At 45.7% G+C, this 20,184-nt stretch overlaps 1 protein-coding gene across 1 annotated transcript in view; it reads left to right on the top strand.

Moving 5' to 3' along the window:
• NUP98 (nucleoporin 98 and 96 precursor) overlaps positions 1-20,184 on the top strand; it is an 853,605-nt gene that overhangs the window by 556,325 nt on the left and 277,096 nt on the right. The window contains 1 exon segment of the mRNA XM_078658655.1: positions 18,101-18,324. Coding sequence (XP_078514781.1) covers positions 18,101-18,324 — 224 coding nt within the window.

Genomic DNA, 20,184 nt, shown 5'->3' with positions numbered 1-20,184 from the left:
GTGTTGGTGACCGGTCGGGCATACAACTCTCTGCATTGGTGGAATCCACACAACCTTTGCAAGGGACGACCGTTCCAAGAGGCTGTGCCACAGATTATCCTGACGACGGACGCATCTCTCCAAGGATGGGGAGCTCATGTGCTCCACTACACTGTGCAGGGACTGTGGTCCACTCACCAACAGAAGTTGCACATCAACTACCTGGAATTGATGGCAATCTTCATGGCGCTAAAATCCTTCAAGGTACATTTGTGCAACAAAGTCGTGTTGATCCGGACGGACAACATGACAGCCATGTACTACATCCAAAAGCAAGGAGGTACTCACTCACCACAGCTGTCTCATCTGGCTCAGAGCATGTGGAAGTGGGCCATTCAGAGGAACATTTTCCTCATGGCAGAACACCTCCCCGGCAAGGACAATCAGATGGCGGATCTGCTCAGCAGGTACAGCCATCAAATGCACGAGTGGGAGATACATCCATCAGTGCTCCACCCGTACTTCCAGCAGTGGGGTCATCCAGAGATAGACCTGTTTGCCACGAGGGAAAACGCAAAATGCCAAAGCTTTGCCGCCAGGTTCCCTCATCCGCAATCGCAGGGGAATGCGATATGGATGAACTGGTCAGGCAAATTTGCGTACGCTTTTCCCCCAGCGCCTCTCATTCCGCTGGTGGCAAGAAAGCTAAAGCAACACTCGATGACATCCTAGTTGCTCCAACATGGGCACGCCAACCATGGTACACCACGTTTCTAGAACTTTCCGTGGTACCGCATCAAAGGCTGCATCTCACACCCAGCCTCTTGACGCAGAGCCATGGCGACATTCAGCATCCAGATCCGCAACAGCTCAATCTGGCGATCTGGCTCCTGAGGTCTTAGAATTTGGCTACCTCAACCTGCCTCCTGAATGCATGGACATCATCCGTGAGGCAAGAAAGCCCACGACCAGAGCTTGCTATGCTGCAAAATGGAAGCGGTTTGTCATTTACTGTACAAACAACAATATCAACCCACTAGATGCATCCATTCCTAACATCATCTGCTATTTGTTACATCTTTACAAATGCAATCTGGCGTACGCTTCCATTCGGATACATTTATCCACCATAGCGGCTTACCTCCCGAATCGCCAGCACCTCTCTGTTTTCAGAGTGCCTGCCATTAAAGCCTTCCTAGAGGGACTGAAACGAGTCATTCCTCCTAGAACTCCACCAGCTCCTGTGTGGAACCTCAATGTGGTCCTCACTAGGCTGATGGGCCCACCTTTCGAGCCACTGCACTCATGCGAACTTCAGTTTCTAACATGGAAAGTGGCTATTCTCATTGCTATCACGTCGCTCAGGCGTGTTAGCGAGCTGCAAGCGCTCACGATCCAAGAGCCATTCATCCAAATACACTCTAACAGGGTAGTGCTCCGCACTAACCCCAAATTCCTTCCAAAGGTGGTGTCACAGTTTCATATCAACCAAACTATTGACCTGCCTGCATTTTTCCAAAACCCGCAAACGGTAGCAGAAAGAATGCTTCATACATTAGACGTTAGGATGGCGCTAATGTACTACATTGACAGGACACAACCCTTTAGGAAGACACAACAACTTTTTGTTGCCTTCTCAGCACAACACAAAGGCAACCCCATTTCCAAAGCAGGAATAGCCAAATGGATTGTTAAATGCATTCAAATCTGTTATCAAAAGGCTAAACGCACTTTAACAATACCCCCAAGGGCGCACTCTACACGCAAATTGGGGGCCTCCATGGCTTTCCTGGGGAACATTCCTTTAGAAGACATTTGTAGAGCAGCCACATGGTCTACACCACACACATTTACCAAGCATTATTGCGTAGATGTGCATTCCAAACAGCAAGCAGCTGTAGGACAGGCTGTTCTCAAGACACTTTTTCAAGCTTTTGCAGCTGGCACGGGCAACCGCCCTTAATGGATGGACTGCTGTGTATTCTATGCACTAGATATGAATTTAGCAGCCCACATGCCTCGAACTGAATATGCTACTTACCAGTATGCATCTGTTCTTGGCATGTAGGGCTGCTAACATTCATATCGCCCGCCCTCCTCCCCGGTGCCCGTAGCGGCTGCAGACACTCTCTTGCATTCATCATTAGCATGGACATCCTGTACACTGTTTCACTCCATCTCTGCCACAATGGCTAAAAACAATCTGGGGATGGAGTCGATGCCCATGCGCACTGTAGTCCAGGGGAGGAGCCACCTATCTCGTGATACTTCGAAGACTCTTCCAGGACAACAATGTGCAATCATCCGGACCCAACACTAGGCGGCGATCTATGCACTAGATATGAATGTTAGCAGCCCTACATGCCAAGAACAGATGCATACTGGTAAGTAGCATATTCAATCTTGCAGATGCAGCCGCCCTCTGTCTTCTGCCTTCAGATCCTTTGTTGGATATTCTCTACAAGGGTACGGTGGATGTGGAGCCCATTTAGCCTTTTGGCAGGTCATTGTATGATGTCTTTCTGGGGACTTGGGCCAGACCCTCATCGAGTGACCCCGTGGATCATGATATTGCACATCGCCATTGGCCGGCTCCAGATTTCCCTGCCTGTCCCTCCATCTTAGGGCTTAAGGACTTGTAGTCCAGGCAGCTCTCCCTTCCTGTCCTCCACCGTTGCTTCCTCCCACTCGGGAGTTTAGGTGGTTGGAGGCCTGTGGCAGCAATGTCTTTGCATCTTTGCCTTCGGTCCCTGAACACGACCTGCGTGCTTGCTCGGGCTACTTCTTCCCTTTGGGACTCAGTCCAGCTAATCCTTCCTTCTTTGCCGGAGGGCCCTCGTGCTGACCTGGTCCGGGTTATTCGGGATGGCCGCGACATAGTGCAGTTTTCCGTCCGGTTGGCCATGGACACCACTGACTACGTGGGCCGAGCTATGGCCAGGTCAGTTGCTCTGCAACGCTGTGCGTGGCTATGTGATGGCAGTTTCCCCAAGAATGTTCGGGAGAGCCTCAGGGATCTGCCCTTTGATGGGACCCATCTGTTTGATGCACATGCCGACTCGGCGGTCCGGCGCATCCTATCTGGATTTCCATGACTGCCAGGTTTGTAGTCCTCTATGGTGGATTTGTGTTTTCGTATGCATTATGATTAACGTCTCGGGGTTCGAGACCTTATTTCCCAGACGGGCTGTATGGCTGTTCAGTTGTGTTTTTCCTTCCTTTGATGCAGCTGGACCAGCTGTTTATATAGTTCTTTTTGACCTCTGCCTTTGAGCTTTTCTCAAGAGGTGTTCCCTGCTTTTTATAGGAATGTGACGTACCCTATGTCGGGTATTGTTTTGCTATTGTGTAGCTGCTCTTCCTTGCCAGGAAGCTATGGAGGCTCTTGTAGAGCTCTCTTCGTTATTGTCTGTCCCTCTGGGAATATTTCCTGTGGGGCATGCTGTGAGCAGCTTCCTTTGTTCCATGCTTCCTGTTGTGGTGAAACGTCTCCTCTGTTGAGACCCACGATCTGGCTCGACCCTCTCCTGGAGCTTCTGTATTGCTGCCCCTAGCACCGTTTACTGTCTTAGGCGTGGGTATGCGCCCCTGTGGGTGCTTTGTTCCGTTCCGCTCCAGATCGGTTCTTCTGTATTCTGGGCAGGCACCACCATGTGGTCCGCTCTGGGTGTGTGTGCTATCACGGGGGACCCGTAGTGTTCCTTGAGCCATTGTTCTGGCTGCGTTTTCTTCCTGTTGTCATCTTCCCTTGAGTTGGTAAGGGCTTGTGCACACCCTGTTGGGGGTTTGCCTATTGGCGGTAGAGTTTTTGCCAGAGCGGATCTTTGTTGCATTTTACTTTTTGCCCCTGGCTTCCCTCCGACGGGCCCAGCCTGGGCTCAGGTTTTTCTGTTTGTTGCACACAGCTCTGCCAGATGAACGAGTTACTTACCTTCGGTAACGATGCATCTGGTTGAGACACAGTCAAGCTGCAGATTCCTTAACGCGTGCCTAGCTTCCCCGTTCTGCGAGTACCTTTCCAGGTGGGGTTCTACCACCTTGCTCCTTATGGATAGCCCTGGTCTTCCTGAGGGGTGCTGTAGTTCAACTACCTCCGGTGCAGGGTGTATCATGCTGTTTTGGGCACTTTGGCTCTCCACCCATTCTCGTTCTTTGATGGCTAGGTTATGTACTTTTCAATGCACCTCCGCTGTGTTCTCCGGCGTGGAGATGCTCATGTTTTCCTACCCTCCTTCTGCCCTTGTCTGTTCTCCCCATTTCTTTGGGGTCTTCTTTTCTATGCTGCAGTCGATGGGGTTGAAGGTCTTTTTGATGATGCTGCCGTTCATAGGTCAATGTGGGGGGTGTGGTGAACATTTTGTGTTATGTTCACTTCTAGTCACTTGCCATTGGTCGTGTTGTTCCAGTCCTGTGGCCCTTTCAGTTTCTTTCTGTGGTTGCAAACTGCCTTTTGTCTGTCATGTCATTAATTTCCACTGCTGTTGCCTCTTAGGGGGGCATGTCTCTCCCCCTTTGCAGGACTTTTACTGGGACGGGTGCTCTCTTAGTTTCCTTCAGTCCCTTTAAGTGTTGAATACTCTTTCAACATGGTGTTTCTCATCATTCTATGATTTCCTATCATTGTTATTTCAAAGGTTTTGCTCCTTTTTTGGCACACTGCTCCTATACACTGAGCGTTTTGTAGTGGCTCCGCATTGTGGCGCGGAAAAGTTTCACAGTAGAAAACTGATGTGAGCACACCCAGGGGACTTATATGGCTCCATTATCGTCACTACCGTGGACTACGTCAGGACGGAGCTGGGCGACGCCGCACCCCGGCGTGCAGAGGTACTGCTGGGGAAAATGTTTTCCGGAACCAGTCTGACGCCTGGGGATATTCTAAGTTAAGGAATCTGCATCTAGACTGTCTCTACCAGATACATCGTTACCGAAGGTAAGTAACTCGTTCGATTCTTTAATAGTGCGTCAGCTGATCGATGCGGCCACACCCATAGAAATTGAGACCAAGAATCCACTGCCACTAAGATATATTTGTAGGTACCATTCGTATGGAGGGGTCCGCAATGATTGCAATAGACACATTATAATGGCTTATTTAAATCTTTAAGCGGTGTCTGCTGAGGACGTGCAACAGTAGAAACTTTAATTTGTTGACAAATGTTAGAGCAAAGTATACATTTTCTGGTCTGCTTATAAATACCTTGCCACCTATACCATTTCTGTAACAAAACCTGTAGCTGCTACACCAGCATGGGCAGACACCAAACCCTCATGAGCTGCTATTAACTCTAACCTGTGGTCCTGGTTGGGTATCCCCTGATCACCCACCTCAGGGATGCTGGCAAAGGGAACATTTTGAAGACTCAATAGATACGTTCTTAGCTGAATAGCCTTTAGTTTAGAACTCTCCACTAGCTGAGGCAGTTACCATAGCCATAATATCTATTCTCATATGTGAATAAGTAATCGCAGCCACAAATAGTCTGAACAGCCTCCTTAACAACTTAATCAGCCAATAAAGTAACAAAATGGGCACTGTTTAAATAAACACTGGCCTTATATCATTCTACAAGATACGCCAAATAATAGCTTTACTAAGTCTGGGGAAAAGAGTCATCCCTTACGAGCCCAAATCAAAGCAATTGCATCACATCCTAATATCTGTCCACGAAACTAACAGTGCAGATTACAGGACAACACCGTCTGACTATAATGAATGTGTATGTGGCATCTTGTTGAGTTAGTAAAAAATGTGATCAAATCACCATCTTTGACAGATGCGTAGTTAAAAAGGAAACCTAAAATTAAAACAAAATGTAGTCCCTATAACAATAGGCTGAGCTGAATGGGCAGAGGTATTTCTCTGAACGCTAGATAATATGCAGGGTGAGGTTGTGAGCATCCTTTTTGACATTAGTGTCAACCTGCTTGAACGTAAAATCTTTCTTAACAAGTCTGATACGTTTTCATATAACACTCTTGGTGCGCTTGAAGAGAAATAGAAAGCCAAAGCGATTCTTGTGTATCCAGGGTCTGGTTGCAGGAAAGTTCTACTTTTATTCTACCAGACTTGTCTCAGTTTTGGGTACAGTAACTGTCCCATACTGGATTTTAGTGTTCGATGTGGAAGGACACCTGGATTACCATTGTCATAACCATAGTATGCTTCCCACTAACAACCCCATCACACACTTTTAGTGCATCCAAAATACTTGCACCATTTTAAAAGTGGGTATGGTTGGCACCCAGAACTTTTACCCCATTGCTTATTCCCACCCACCCACTTGCTCGTGTCAGGCATAAATGTAGCACCTTTATGCAACCATTTCAGAACACTAGTGGACCTCGAGGAGTGAGCCTATTATCTGCAATCTTAGAACAGCCCTGAAAAACTGGATCTGCACCCTCTTGCATCCAGTACAAAGAGATGGACTCCAATGTTTGTAAGGCTTACCTTCTGTTAAAGCTACAGGGGCAAAACACGCTACAAGAATCCTTTTCCTCCACCTGTTCAGTGACAACGCGCCCTGGTCAGGACCATGATGATAGAGCTCTTCCTGATACCCTGAGAGTCTCTAAGGTGGGGTCCTGGGAGGCTTTAGAAGTCTGCTTCTGAAATGAAGTTTATTTTTATGATGCTCTTGAATGCCTTGAGGCATCTTTGCGCTACTGCTACATATATACAGGATATGAAGGGAAGGTTTTTACGATGACACAGCAGGAGGAAGTAATGAAGATGGATAGTCTATTGGCTGAACAGCCACATTTGTAATTCTTTTCTGAAAGGATGAAGACCTGTGATTTCTCTGTTATGTTATGTTAGTAGGTACTAATTAAGCGTGCGTACACCCTTGGGTTTCATGGCGCTGGATAATGAGAGCTGTTGCAACTGAGTTACTAGGCATGCGCTTGCTCAAATAGCCATGTCTTCAGAGACTTTCTGAAGCTGAAGAGATAGTTACAGCTTCTGAGTGCCAGAGGAAGGGAGTTCCAAAATCTGGGGGCCAGGTGGGAGAAGCAGCAGCCTCCCTGACGTTTCCGTCTAAAAGACGAGGTGGTGAGCAGAGAGTGGTGGGCTGACAGAGACTGCGCCGCGGGATGTATTTGATGAGCATGCAGCTGACGAATCTGGGGCTTTTAACGTGCAGGGCCTTAAAGGCTAAACAGCCAGTCTTGAAGGATACTCGATGAGCTATTGAGAGCCAATTAAGTTGTGCTAAGCAAGGTCTAGCTGACAGCCACCGAGGTCGTTTAAAAATGAATCTGGCTGCCTGGTTCTGGACCATTTGAAGCCTTTTTTGCAGACCGACCGGTAGGCCGAGATAGATGGAATTAGAAAAATCGAGTCGTGAGAGTATTAGTGCTATCACCACCTGAATTAAAGCAGAGTGGGTCAACAAGTGTGCGATTTTCCTTATTTTACGTAATTGATGGACAGTGGAAGAAATCACGGCACCCACCTGCCCGCGGAGCGAGAGGTCGGCGTTGATGGTGACCCCCAGGCTTTTCACGGCTTTTCCCTCTAAGAGGGAGGGTGTTCTAGAGTTTGCAGAGCAAATGACAACGCTTCTGCCCCCCAATGGGATTGTCTGAACGTGAGAACACCAGCTTTTGTGGCTGAAGAAGAGAAGGACCTGGATGGGTATATACCTTGAAAAATTGGGTTTTAGTTTGTCAATATAATGCAGTGCTTTAAAAGCAATGCACAGGATTTGAAATCAATACGTTATCTTATAGGCAACTAGTGTCTCTTAATTAGGGCCTGTGAGGTTGACTGATGCCTGAGTCCCTAGTAATTGACCAGCTGCAATGTTCTGCAGAAACTGCATGTTGATGTAAAGGGCAGTACAATAATCCAGTTTGGATAGCACAAGAGCAGTGACCTATAGTCTTCTGCAGCTCATGGGAAATGAAAGGGAGCACTTTCCTGAGAATCTTCAGGGTGTAAAAGGATGACTAGGCCACATCATTGAAATGACTTTTAAAGGGTAATTTGTCATCAAAAAGAATCCTTAAGTTTCTTACTTTCCTGACCAGGTTTGGCAAGGTGCCCAATTCTTGAGTTCACTTAGGGAACGAAAAAGATGTTTCAGAACAGGTGCCCCCCATTTTTTTTCCTTAGTTGAATTTAAGGCAGTTATTCATCCATTTGCCTATATGCAGCAAGCAGTTGTGGAATCTGGCTGCATTGTCATCAGGATTACTGCATACTCGGAGCATAATTTAGGTGTCATCAGCGAAAGATATTACAGAAAAGCCAAACCTTTTTATAAGCCTGTCCAAAGGAGTGACTTAAATTGAAAAGGGTGGGGCTTGGGGAAGCCCCCTGAAACACGCCACATGGTAGAGAAAAAGGTCTAGAAGCCAATATGTTCAAGGCAGCAAATTCTTCCCGTTCATGCCAAAAAAATTAAGAGCGGGCGCAGCTCCCCTGATTTTAATAATGTGGAGACGGTCAGTCAACAAGTTATGATTAACCGTGTCGAACACCGCTGAACAATTTAAGAGAATCAAGACTGCATTTTCTCTTTCATCCGGATTGAGACTTTTTTCTTCGGAAGCGACAATCAGGGCTGATTCAGTGCTGTACTTGCTCATAAACCTGTACTGAATAGGGTGGAGTAGTTGGTTAGTATTTATAAAAGAGACAAGCTCCCGATTTATAGCCTTTTCTACTATTTTGGTTTATACTGGGAGGCGTTAAACGGGTTGATGAATACTAGTTTCCTGAGGGCTAAGGATGAACCTTTTCACTAAAGGAAGAATAGATGCTTATTTTCATGTCTTGGGAAAGTAGCTAGAGCTGAACATTTTGTTGACATTCATGGCCAGATGCACACACATAATCTTAAGGGCCAATTGTATTGTTTTTGGAGGGCATGGATCCATTGGGGAGCCCGACTTGATGGAATTGAACAGTCCAAGAACCTAGTTGGCTGCAAGCAGGGAGAAAGAAGACTGTGTTTCTGCACAGGTAGGGGAAGAGACATCTTGAGACAAAGGGATCAAGTGACAGTTTGTGGCGAAGATGTTTTAGACCTGTCCTGAAAAAAAGAAGCCAAAATGTTACAAAAAGATTGGTTACAGTTGGTATTATTCTTGTCCAGGATGTTAGCCTATTTTCTTTAACTTCGAAGTCTCTATTTTATGAATGAAATAAGAGGATTTTTCCTGTAGAATCCAGGTTTTGTACTCGCTGATTGTGTTTTTATAGATATCTCCTTTAAGACTGTCATAATTCTTTCTCCATCTGCGCTCCTGTCTGCGACAGAGTTGCTTTTGGGCTCGAAGTTTATCAGAAAACCATGGTTGATATGGATAGTTCTGCGTTTAGAATGTACTTTTTCCTGGGGCTAGCTGATTACTACCGTGCCTATCCAGTGATGATAATCTGAAGTTGCTGAATCGAAGTTCTTAGAGCGAGAGGGCTTTGACTGAGTAAGAGCTGAGTTCTCTTCTGTTGAGTCTGTGTGGACTCACTGTGAAGATTTCTTTGTAGCCCGCCATCCAAGGGGGCATGGTGAGTACTTCTGTGGTGCACCGGGACTAAAAAGACTAAAGTCAAAATGTGAAATCTTTTACCAGGATGGACCTGTTTAGTGTTACGACCTGTGTTCCATTGCAGTCAGAGTGAAATTGCACCCATGCCTCAGTCTACCATGATCATTGACTATTATTGCCATCTTTATGCATCCTGGCCCTATTTCTACTTAAAACTTTACAAACTCACATCTATGGTTTCAGTTATTGGATTTTAGTTATTTTGGTGTCATCTTGTTTATTAAATTGAACTCTCTTAATTTAGTGACTTTGAGGGCTCACTCAGACTCAAGGGTTGTGATTGTTCCTTAAGGTGGGTAATCACTTACCCCAAAAAATCCTATTTTTAATAGCAGTTGCAAGCGGCTCTGCTTCTTCATTTCTGAGCGTAACTAAGTCAGCTTGGAGCTGCACGTTGTCAAGGGCTTTTGTGTGGAAATACTTCTATAAAAACTTGTGGATGCATTCAGGTGCCTGGGGAATATTCCAAAAGTATAGAATCTGCTGTTAGATAGGATAGCCTCCAAAAGGAGTGTTAAAAAGGTAAGCAACTTGTTCAACAAGACAGTCAGTCATCTTCGTGGCGGCTTGGTCAAAACCAAGCTAGCCCCTTTATCGACTTGCAGCCTGGAGATAAACTGTTCATGGGTGATCCTGAGTTTGTGACAGAACATCCTATGCCTGAAAACCTTGCAGTGCTGACATTGAGTAAAATTACTCCAAATGCCTTCCCCTGAAACTGCCTTGACAGGGAATAAAATCTTATTGATTGACCTGACATAAAGAGGTTTTCATTGGCTAGCCTGACCCTATGCTGCTTCAGTGCAGTATGCCTTCTGTGTAGTGCACCCACGCTGTGTGGGGCAGGGCTTGTGAGATCTTATCTGTCTTTGACCCTCAGGGCACCACTTGCTTAAGCAATTCTGCATGGACAGGATGCACCAAAATATGTACTGTGCTGGTCTGGACACCATCAATTGTATAGGTCATGCTGTCGGCACCAGTGTAGTGTTTAGACCACATGCTTGAATGCAGGCAGCTGGAATTTCTGGGGATATGAGGCATCCCTCAAGAACACATCCTTTGATGGATCTAGACTTTTTGTTGTAGAGGCTGACTGCACTGCAGTGATTTACAGATGGTTATGCCACAGCACGGCTCTTGGGGTTACTGTGACCAGCCTGCCTATTCCACCGGCGGTACTTGAAATTTCGGTGATACTCCAGAGGCCTAGCTTACTAGCTTTGTCAACTGTCCCAGCTGGGGCAGCAAGCAGCCTAGCTAGTTCAAGGTTAAGGAATTGGAGGTAATCTAAAAAGTGTAAGACCAATGGAGGCAGCAATAATGTACTTGATTGTCCCCTGCTATACTTGCACTCAAGCCACTTTGATTTGCCCTCACAAACCCACAGTCCGAACGTGAAGTGTCAGAGTCTGACTTTCAGTTCCCGATTGGAAGTCTTCACATCAGACTGATGGAATTTTCTTATTGTTCAAACGAGTTGCACCCTACATTTCTTTCCTTCAACACTTCATATCCCTCCAAGGTCAAATTTTGGTAGACCCAACCTCACTATTAATTTAGAAGTCTTGCATTGGCAAGCTGCAGGCCTTGCATGTCAGCTTCAGTATTGAACCTTATTTTTCCAGACAAGCTTATCACCTGTAAACCCTTTCTTACGAAAGTGGTGCAACCCCATGATGTGGGACCGTGTGACAATCCCTGCATTCTTCTCCCCACCACACATCTAAAGAGTACTAGAGGCTACACTGGTTAGACCTGTGACATGCTCTTGTTTTTTTTCAGATAGAACTAAAAACTACTGTCACTCTCAACTGTTCGTTATCTTCACCAGTGAGAAAAAAGCAAGTTGGTCAAAAAAGGGACTGTATAATGAGAACTTGATCTCTGTATGAAACTCTCGTATGCCTTGTCAAAGAAGGATCCTCCTGATCTTTATTCTACCAGAGTGAAGGCTGCTGCCCTGGCCCTAAATCAGAGTGTTACAGTCTGGACATATGCCGGGCTGCCACGTGCTCATCTGTTCATCCTTTCATCAGACATTACTGCATTGATTCCCAAGTCCTCGGGACTGTCATTTTGATCACTTGCTTCTGCAGCACTATCTGACAGACCTCTATCCGCAGACCTCTTACATTTGAATAATCTTCAGGCATCAGACTGGATCTGGAAAATGTTCATGATCTGTACCCTTACATGCCGGTATGTGGCATCATTCAGCTCTGCAAATGGCATGTGCGATGCCTACATAGGTGCCACCCCAGCTCGCTTTGCCACTAGATTCAAGCAAGCCGGGCTGAAGACTGCTGTAATGCCAGAAACTGGTCCTCGGAAGCTTGTTTCCAGTCCAGGGAAGGCATGGCTTGGCAGTTCGGGCTGGACTGTTCCCATGAGGCACAGGGTCAGAATGATTTGCATATAGCCATGTCTGAACTGGGGTGGCAGAGTGGGCTAAAGAACGGTGATGGATTAAACCCAGATCTTTTGACTGGGTGTGAGTGTTTGATTGGTTCAGATGCTCCGACCATTACCACCCCCTTTTGTACCACCCCAGCGCGCTGACATCTGTTTCTTTCTTTCCGCACCAGCCAGCGCAGTTCTGGCGGGAACTACCCTCAGTCACTTTTTTACTATCATTTTTTTTACTTTGTTCAAAGACACTTGTCTCCTGGTGTGGCAGCACCCTTCACCAACTAATGCAGGTGACTGACCCACACCTCATCTGTCCTTGTTTTGAGGGCGAGTACGACCACAATGCCCAGACCTGTGGCGAATGTGCAGCCTAAGGCCTTGTGGAAGTGATCCCTCAAGTTCCTTGTTGCTTGACATGCAACGCCACAACTGTTTCAATCTTGGTTGAGAGGAAGACCCTGTGATTGGTTGCAGAGCCATCAATCTTAGTTGAAATTGTTTGATTCCTGTAAGTCCCACACAAAAAAAGGATCAAGAAGTTGGAAGATTTCTTAATCTTCACCCCGTTCCGTCAAAGTTGTATGATGAGACCGTGTCAGCACTCGAGGCCTGGCTCCCCTGTTGAGTCTGCAGCTGGGCTGTCTCCGCACCTACTTTATTTTCCTGTAAGCTATAGCGACCCCTGCACAACTTACAGACGTTTATGAGGCCATGCTGTGGCTATGGAGGAGGGAGCCTTATTTTCTATGGTGGTGAGGATGGTGGCTGATGTCCTGTACTACTGGAGGTCGATAACATCTGACTGTTCTGTTCTCCAAATTGTCTTAAGGGGCTACTCTCTGCCCTTCATAATAACCCTCCCACCCATGCCACTCATTTGCGACAGGCTGGCGGAGGAGGACTATCTTTCCTTGCTCCGCCAGACGCAGAAGTAGGTCATGGTTACTATTCCTGCTATTTTTTGGTGCCCAAGAAGGTAATATTTACCCTTCAACTTTAAACTCACTGGGCAGAAAACCTCCAATGGGACGACATGCTGGTCAATCTGGGGAGGATACCCTGGCCAGGTAATTCTTATTAGTTATATAACATTTCACTCCCCAGCAAGGGATCATTCCCAGATGCATGACCCTTAGAAAAAATAAGATTGAAATATCAAGGTAACCTGTGGGTGATAGGTAATTGGAGATTACTCTTGAAGTAGATGAAAAGAGGGGACGAGGGAGAAACTTGACACAATATAAGTCTTGAATACAAATATATAACCTTAATCGGGCAGCCATGTTGATATCGGATCAAACAAGCATCTGAATTGCCAACACCTCTGAATGGCATTGTAATGTATGCCTGCAATACTCACAAGTGTGAACAGGTGTACATCACTTTACAATACACACAAAATTTAAATCGCAAAGTAGAAAATTATAATAGCAATTACCGGGGGTGGATGTAATAATCTTCGATATGCTATACCTCATAGTATTAAAAGCATCAGTATAGCACTTATTACGACAATGTGGGACACTACGACCTCTTAATTCCTTCCCTGTGTGTGTATATGTGCGTGTGTGTTTGTGTATGGATGGATGGATGGATGGATGGAGAGAGAGGGATATATCTCAGAACAGCACATCTTTACTAAGCTATGCACTGGTCTCACTTATGGCAAGTAATGATGTATAAGATTTTTAGCATGTGACTACAGGCAAGCGGCAATGTTTGCGTGAGGGCACAAATAGAAATGATACCAGCCTGCTTAACTAGCTACTCAATATTAACCAGAAGGGCCCTTAAAGACCTAAGAGGTCTGCCACAAACTTTCACCAGAGGATTCTAGTATAGTCCACCCTTCAGGTCCCAAGTAGTCACTTACTGTAATGACTAAAGAGTATAATAACACAGTGCACCTTGAAATATCTCCTTACTTGGTGTCTAATAATGGCCATCATATGAAGGAAGAACTGTAACAGTTTATCTAGGTAGAGCTTCAGTTTCCCCATTCTCTACAACGGTTACCTCTCTTGGAACCATAAGATATGGGTGGATGACCTATTGCCTCAGCCATTCTAGTAACCAACTGAGAAGATAAAAGAAAAAAATACCAATTCAAAGGGACCTGCATAGCTACTGTGAACTGTTGTCAAACTACAAAAATATGCATAACTGTCTTACACTTACTCATCCACCACACTACCAAGATCTGCATCCTATAAGACAATGACTCCGACTTGGTGGTCATCACGCACAACATGGAAATAATTTCTACACTGGCTCAGAGCAAAAAAAAAACAATCTTCCAGCCGCATACCCACATGAAGTGGCATGCTACCTCTGTGAAGTGCTTCAGTGCCCTACATTATCGTAGTAAGTGCTGTACAGATGCTTTTAATACTACATGTGACATGGCATATCAAGGAGTATTACACCCTACAAGAAGTTGCAACTGTAATTTTTTACATCACAATTTACATTTTGTGTGCATGGGATAATGACGTAAACCTGTTCCGACTTGTGTACATTACAGGTATACATTACAATGCAATCCAGAAGTGTTGACAGTGCTGATGCTTGTTTGATCTGATATCAACATGGCTGCCTGATAAAGGTTTTATATTTGCTTCGAAGACTTGTATTGTGTGAAGTCCCCCCCCCTAATCCCCCCCCTTTTCATCTATTTCAGGAGTGTGAGAAGTTGGCCTGATATGATGCTCACTAGTTCTAGTGATCACCTTGTATCAGTCCAAACAACCCTTATGGTGATTGGTTGTAAAGTCAACCGTATAGACCAGCTACCTGATTCGGTTCGGGTCTAGTTCGCGCTATATAAAACTCTCAACAACATTTAAAAAAAAAAAAAAAAATCTTTTGGCATGTGAAGCCAGCTGTTTTACCATAGTATAACCCCTTGAATACCAAATGAAAGGACACCACACAGGTTGTTATGAAAATAAACAGTCTATTTATTAATAACAACACCTCTGAACTCTTTGAGGTCAGAGGGCTAAGAACATGACAATACTAAAAAGGAAATACGAGTTTGCACAATATTTACACAAGTGCCTTAGGGGCACGACAAACCATATACTCAAAACAATGGAATGCGAGGAAAGAAAGTACTGTAAGAAGATCCAGAGGCTGGAGGATCGGTGGGACTACGCTACAAACTAGGTAAGTAAGGAGCAGGAGGCCCACGGGACTCACGTGCAGAGTTGGAACTCTCACGCGGGATGCGTACCAACGTCTATGGATGCAACAGTTTACAAAGTTACGAATTCCGGACGAACCCGGCTGGATGGAGGGAAAACAGTGGACCTGGACACTAGGATAGTAGACACAGACTTCAGGACCTAGAAGCTTTAGTTACCTAACCCACAGGCTGCGGGTGCATAGGGCTGAAGTAGTGTCTGGTTTGCTGCGTTGATCCCGGTGATGCCTGAAACAAGAAGTTGCTGGCAGGCAGCCAGATGGAGGAGTCCGGTGTTTCCAAGGATGGAACTAGGAAGAAGGAGACCTGAAAGCAGAGGGGACAATGTTCAGTCACTAGCCAGTGACTGAAGTGGAACCAGGAAGGAACCAGATGTCATCGTCGTGTTCAGGTGAAGAGTGGACGCTTGACTCTGCAGCCACGTGGACCAGGAGGTGTCTTCGACGACCAGGATGGAGGCACGAGCTGTCCCACGCAGGCTCTCGCTGTCGGCGGTGTTGGATCCGGGATTGAAGGCAACAGGCCTTGGCAAAGGCAACCCACGCGGTGAGTGGAAAAAGCGTCTGGTGCGGACTAGGAGAGTCCGGGGTGCTCCTTTTTTTGGAAGGGAGCAAGGACCAATCTGGAGCAACCAGATCAGCAGTGGAAATTCACAGGTTCGTCGTCTGGGAGGTCACTAGCCAGCCGGCAAGTGACCAGACAACGCGTCGAGCAGCAACAAAGCAGAAGGGCCCCACGCAGATCTCGTGGATGCTGGAGGGCTGAACTTCGGTGCAGGGGCTGCTCTGGGTTGGGGCTTCTTAGTCCCCAAAGCACTTGGTCGAGTTTACCTCGGGAGTCGTGCTGGAAGCGAAGTGCAGTTTCTTCCAAGATGGCCGTTCCCACGTGTCTCGTCGCACCCACGGGTCTCAGCTTTGCTGCAGATGTGAGTTGAGGTCGGAGAGGTCTGGGAATCCGGGTCTCGTCGGGCTCTGAAGTCTGGATCCTCGAGGGAAGACGACAAAGGGAAGTCGCTGGACGCTTGATGGTGCCTGCTGGTGCAGGGTGGACACTCCTTGTCCACAAGGGAGATTCTTCAGTCTTCTGTGGAGCAGAACGTCGAAGGTCAAGAGTTTCTTCGTGGAAGGTTGTCAAGATTAATCTAATTTGGAATGGGACCAGCTCCTACCTTTATCCGGCTAAAGGGGGCTGCACTACGACTAGGTCCCTCCCCTGGGTGGGACCAGGAAGGGGGGTGGCTACACCCCCTTTCCTTTGTCCAGTTTCCCGCCAGAGCTGGGGCTGGAGTGTCCCAGCAACTGGTTGGAACCGGTGTATGCACAGGGCACCTTGTGTGCCCCAGGCATGTCTCATTCCTTTCAGCCTGTCCCTACCTAATACACAAAATCCTGTCTGGGGTGGTGCTAGCACCTCCCAAGGCAGGAAACCCTTTGTCCAAGCCACCCTCGCTGGAAGGACTCCCAGCAGCAGGAGGTCAGACTTGTGTCTGTGGTGGCAGCATCCATTTTGTGATGCTGAGGCTCGAGTTAACTTTAACCAGGGTTTACAGTTACATACATGCCGTGTCCCTCTAGAAGGGTGGAATGCTACCCCCGTCGCCAGAATTGGCGAGGGGGTAGTATTCCAATTTGTATAACACCTTACTCGACATGTTTTGATAATGTTATACCAGAGTTAGCATTTAACCGCGAGGATTATAATGCACTTAAGAGTATATGGTATAGCGTTATCATGGAACAGCTATTAGGACTTGGTTCCGCAAGCTGCAAACGGGCTCAGCTCATGCCAGAGCACCATTTCACATAATTCCAAGCACTCTGCCTTCAGGATTGATAAGGCCTGCCATAGGAGTGACTGATAGGAATATATGTGTCCATTTTAGGGTTAGATATAGGAATACTATATCTAAAGCAAAGGGTGTTTACACCACCTTGCCCCAGCTGTCGTGCAGCCAGTTGTGTCAGATTTGGGTGGCCAGCCAGGGGTGGCATAATACATGCTGCAGCCCCTGGTAGGCCCTGGGTACACCTATGCCCTGGATACCTAAGGTATACTGTACAGGGACTGATAAGGTGGCCCAGTACCAATTGGTAAATGCACCTAAGGTACATGCTTGTCAATTTAGAGAGAGAACAGCTAGGCTGTGGGTCTGATTAGCAGGCCCACAGCCAGGGAAAGTCGTAAACCAGTGAAGCAAAAAGCAAAAATCTGGGGTGGCCATGGGATTGCAGACCCCACTCTCCTACAAGGAGTAATCTCCAATTACCCACAAGTTCTCTTTATTTAAATGTAATCTGTTCTAGGAGTCATGCATCTGGGAAAGGTCCCTTGCTGGCGAATGACATGTTGCATAACTGTAGGAATAAGAATTCCTTAGTCAGGATGTCCTTCCCAGATTGATGAGCATGTGCCATCCCCTCATTGGAGATTTTCTGCATAGTGAGATTACAATAGAAGGTTAAATGTTACCGTTCATTTTGAGTTCCCTATACAGAAATGGGCTCAGTTGGCCTTAGCAAAGAAGGATAAAGGGACCATCAACATTGCTCTTGTGCAGCTATTTTGAACCATTTTTCCATTCTCATTTACTGGAACTGACTGAGAAGCAGCATCAAAACAATTTTTATTTGTTTTCTTTATGGAAAAAGGAAAATGAGAATGTTTCTAATACTTATAGTGGTGACATAAAAAACAGTAAGGTTATGAATATTTTATCAACAAGTAACTTTTAGATTTTGATTCAAACCCATCAATGTTCAGTGATCATGATTAAATAAATACATCCACGATAAAATGATTTGCCAGTAATGCTATTCCTTTATCATGGTCAACCCAACCTGCAAGAACTGAGAGAATGTACATTGGCAGCGTATATCACTGTGACTGTGCATGTTTTAGTCTGACCACACTGGAGGAATATTTATGCTTTTTTGTTTTTTGCAGACTTTCTGAATCCTCATTTAAAGTACATGTGGAGAAATTAAGCCTGATGGAAAGGAAAGCAGACGAACTTCAATGTTATCAGATGCCTTTGGAAATTGTGCTGAGGCACAGTACATTTGACACCACTCAACCATGTCCACTCATAGCTCCCAATCTGGGAGTAGCTGCAATTCACGATTATGCTGAGTGGGTGAGAAACCAATATACATCAAATGAAGTGGAAAGTAAGTAACCTAATCTATGGTTCAAATGATCAGGTTTACGTTTGAGAAGTACATGCCATTATATTTTATGAAAGCTTTGCAATAAATGAATTAATAGATGTGCATGCTTGCTTTTTTCTTTAAAATAAGCCTCAGTGATTTTTTTCACATTAAGACTTTGGTGAAGCCAGTGGAAATCGTATCAGTCTTTATAAATCAATGCAGTGGATATTTCTGATGCATAATTCTACATGCAGAATATGGCACCAGATTGGATTTGAAAACTTAGTAATAGCTCTCCTGTGCTGGAAAGTTGCACTGGCTCCAACTCGTCATCCATTGCGGTGTGAATGTGAGGTCATTATAGCCATTTAGAGCTACCCAAGTGACCTGACTTTTATTCCTTTTTTTCTGCACCCTTTGCGGAACTTTAGGTGCTCCTCGTAAATATTTTCACAAACTGTCTTAGTTTTGCAGTGCTTATGGTTGTCTCTCTCAGAAAATTAAAGTTTTAAGCCTTACCTATCCTGTCATAGATGTTAATTTCAGTTTCCCACGAAGTCGGTCTGTGGTACTTGTGCTGGATCATGACTCCAAGTAGTGTGACCAGGTAATAAATGAACTGGAGGCAAAGCCTTTTATGGCGTGTACGATGAGCAATGGGCTGTGCCTGCAACCATGCTCCATTTCAGTCAGTCTTCTTCCATGAAAACTTAAGTTGGAGATAAGGAAATTTAACAGACTGCAGGATAATTCTTCTCCTAAGGATTGCTCCTGCTCAAGGTGTAGGTCTCCCCCTCGATTTGAGTTCTTTGAGCAGGAGCTGGCGATTATCAATCCGGTAAAAGAGCCCCTGCCTGCTCTGGCCTTGGCCCAGCATAGACTTGGTTCCGGCTTCTCTCCAGCACAGTTTCTAGTTCTGATGCTTATACGAATTTTCTGACACTGCTTCGTTTCATTCCACACCTTCTGACGTGCCTGCGGGCTTCATGGAACAGTTTAATTCCCCAGATTGGTAAACCACCAGCAGTGTTTACTCTTATCACCAGTTAAATCCAATACAGTGTCCCAATGTGTTCTTCTGGTGCCTGCTAAAGCCACCCTTTTCTCACATTACTCTGACGGTTGCCCCAGCAATAGCACCTTGTCTGCTACATGCTCTGGCATCGGACTCCAATTCCAACACCATCACTGATTTCTAGCTCTGATCAAAGTACTTCCTTGTAAACGAAGGCTGTAGTTATGCTTTCCAGAAGTGAGGTGCAATAGCTAACAGAAGAGGCCCGGTACAAGAAAGGCACCCAACCTGGGCCTCGGCCAATGTAATATTAACGCCACTGTAGCATAAACTATGGCTGTGGCATACCTCTACAAGGTTTGCTTACCCACCTACAGGTGTCATGGGTGAACTTGGTTCAGTGCACCAGCACTGAATGTGAAAGACCGGTTATTTGAGTCCCACATTGTTCAAGTGCCTTTGGGTTACTAACATTCCCTAAACCAGAAACACACCTATTTCGCTCTTTACAATATCACATACTCACGCACACTCTCTCTCTCTCTCTCTCTCTTAGGAAGAAAAGACACTTAACTAAAAGTATTTATTGTGACACAGTTAACCTGTTTCTACTCACAACCACACAGAATATCCTAAAAATAGCAAATAGGCATGTTGTGAACAAGAATAAAATTACATTTTCTGACACTAAATACCATTTAAAAAACACCCTAAAAACCTACTTCTATGCGCTATTCTAGGAGAGCATGGAAAGTAGAACTTGCAGTACAGACTTTGACAGGAAGAAGCAATGCTCTGCATATCTTGTTGACAACAAAAGCTGTGGTTATCACAGAGGCATGGAGGAAGTGCTTCCTCCAAAA

Source organism: Lissotriton helveticus, chromosome 8, assembly GCF_964261635.1.
Source record: "Lissotriton helveticus chromosome 8, aLisHel1.1, whole genome shotgun sequence".
Lineage (NCBI taxonomy): Eukaryota > Metazoa > Chordata > Amphibia > Caudata > Salamandridae > Lissotriton > Lissotriton helveticus.
This window is presented reverse-complemented; position numbering and strand designations above follow the sequence as displayed.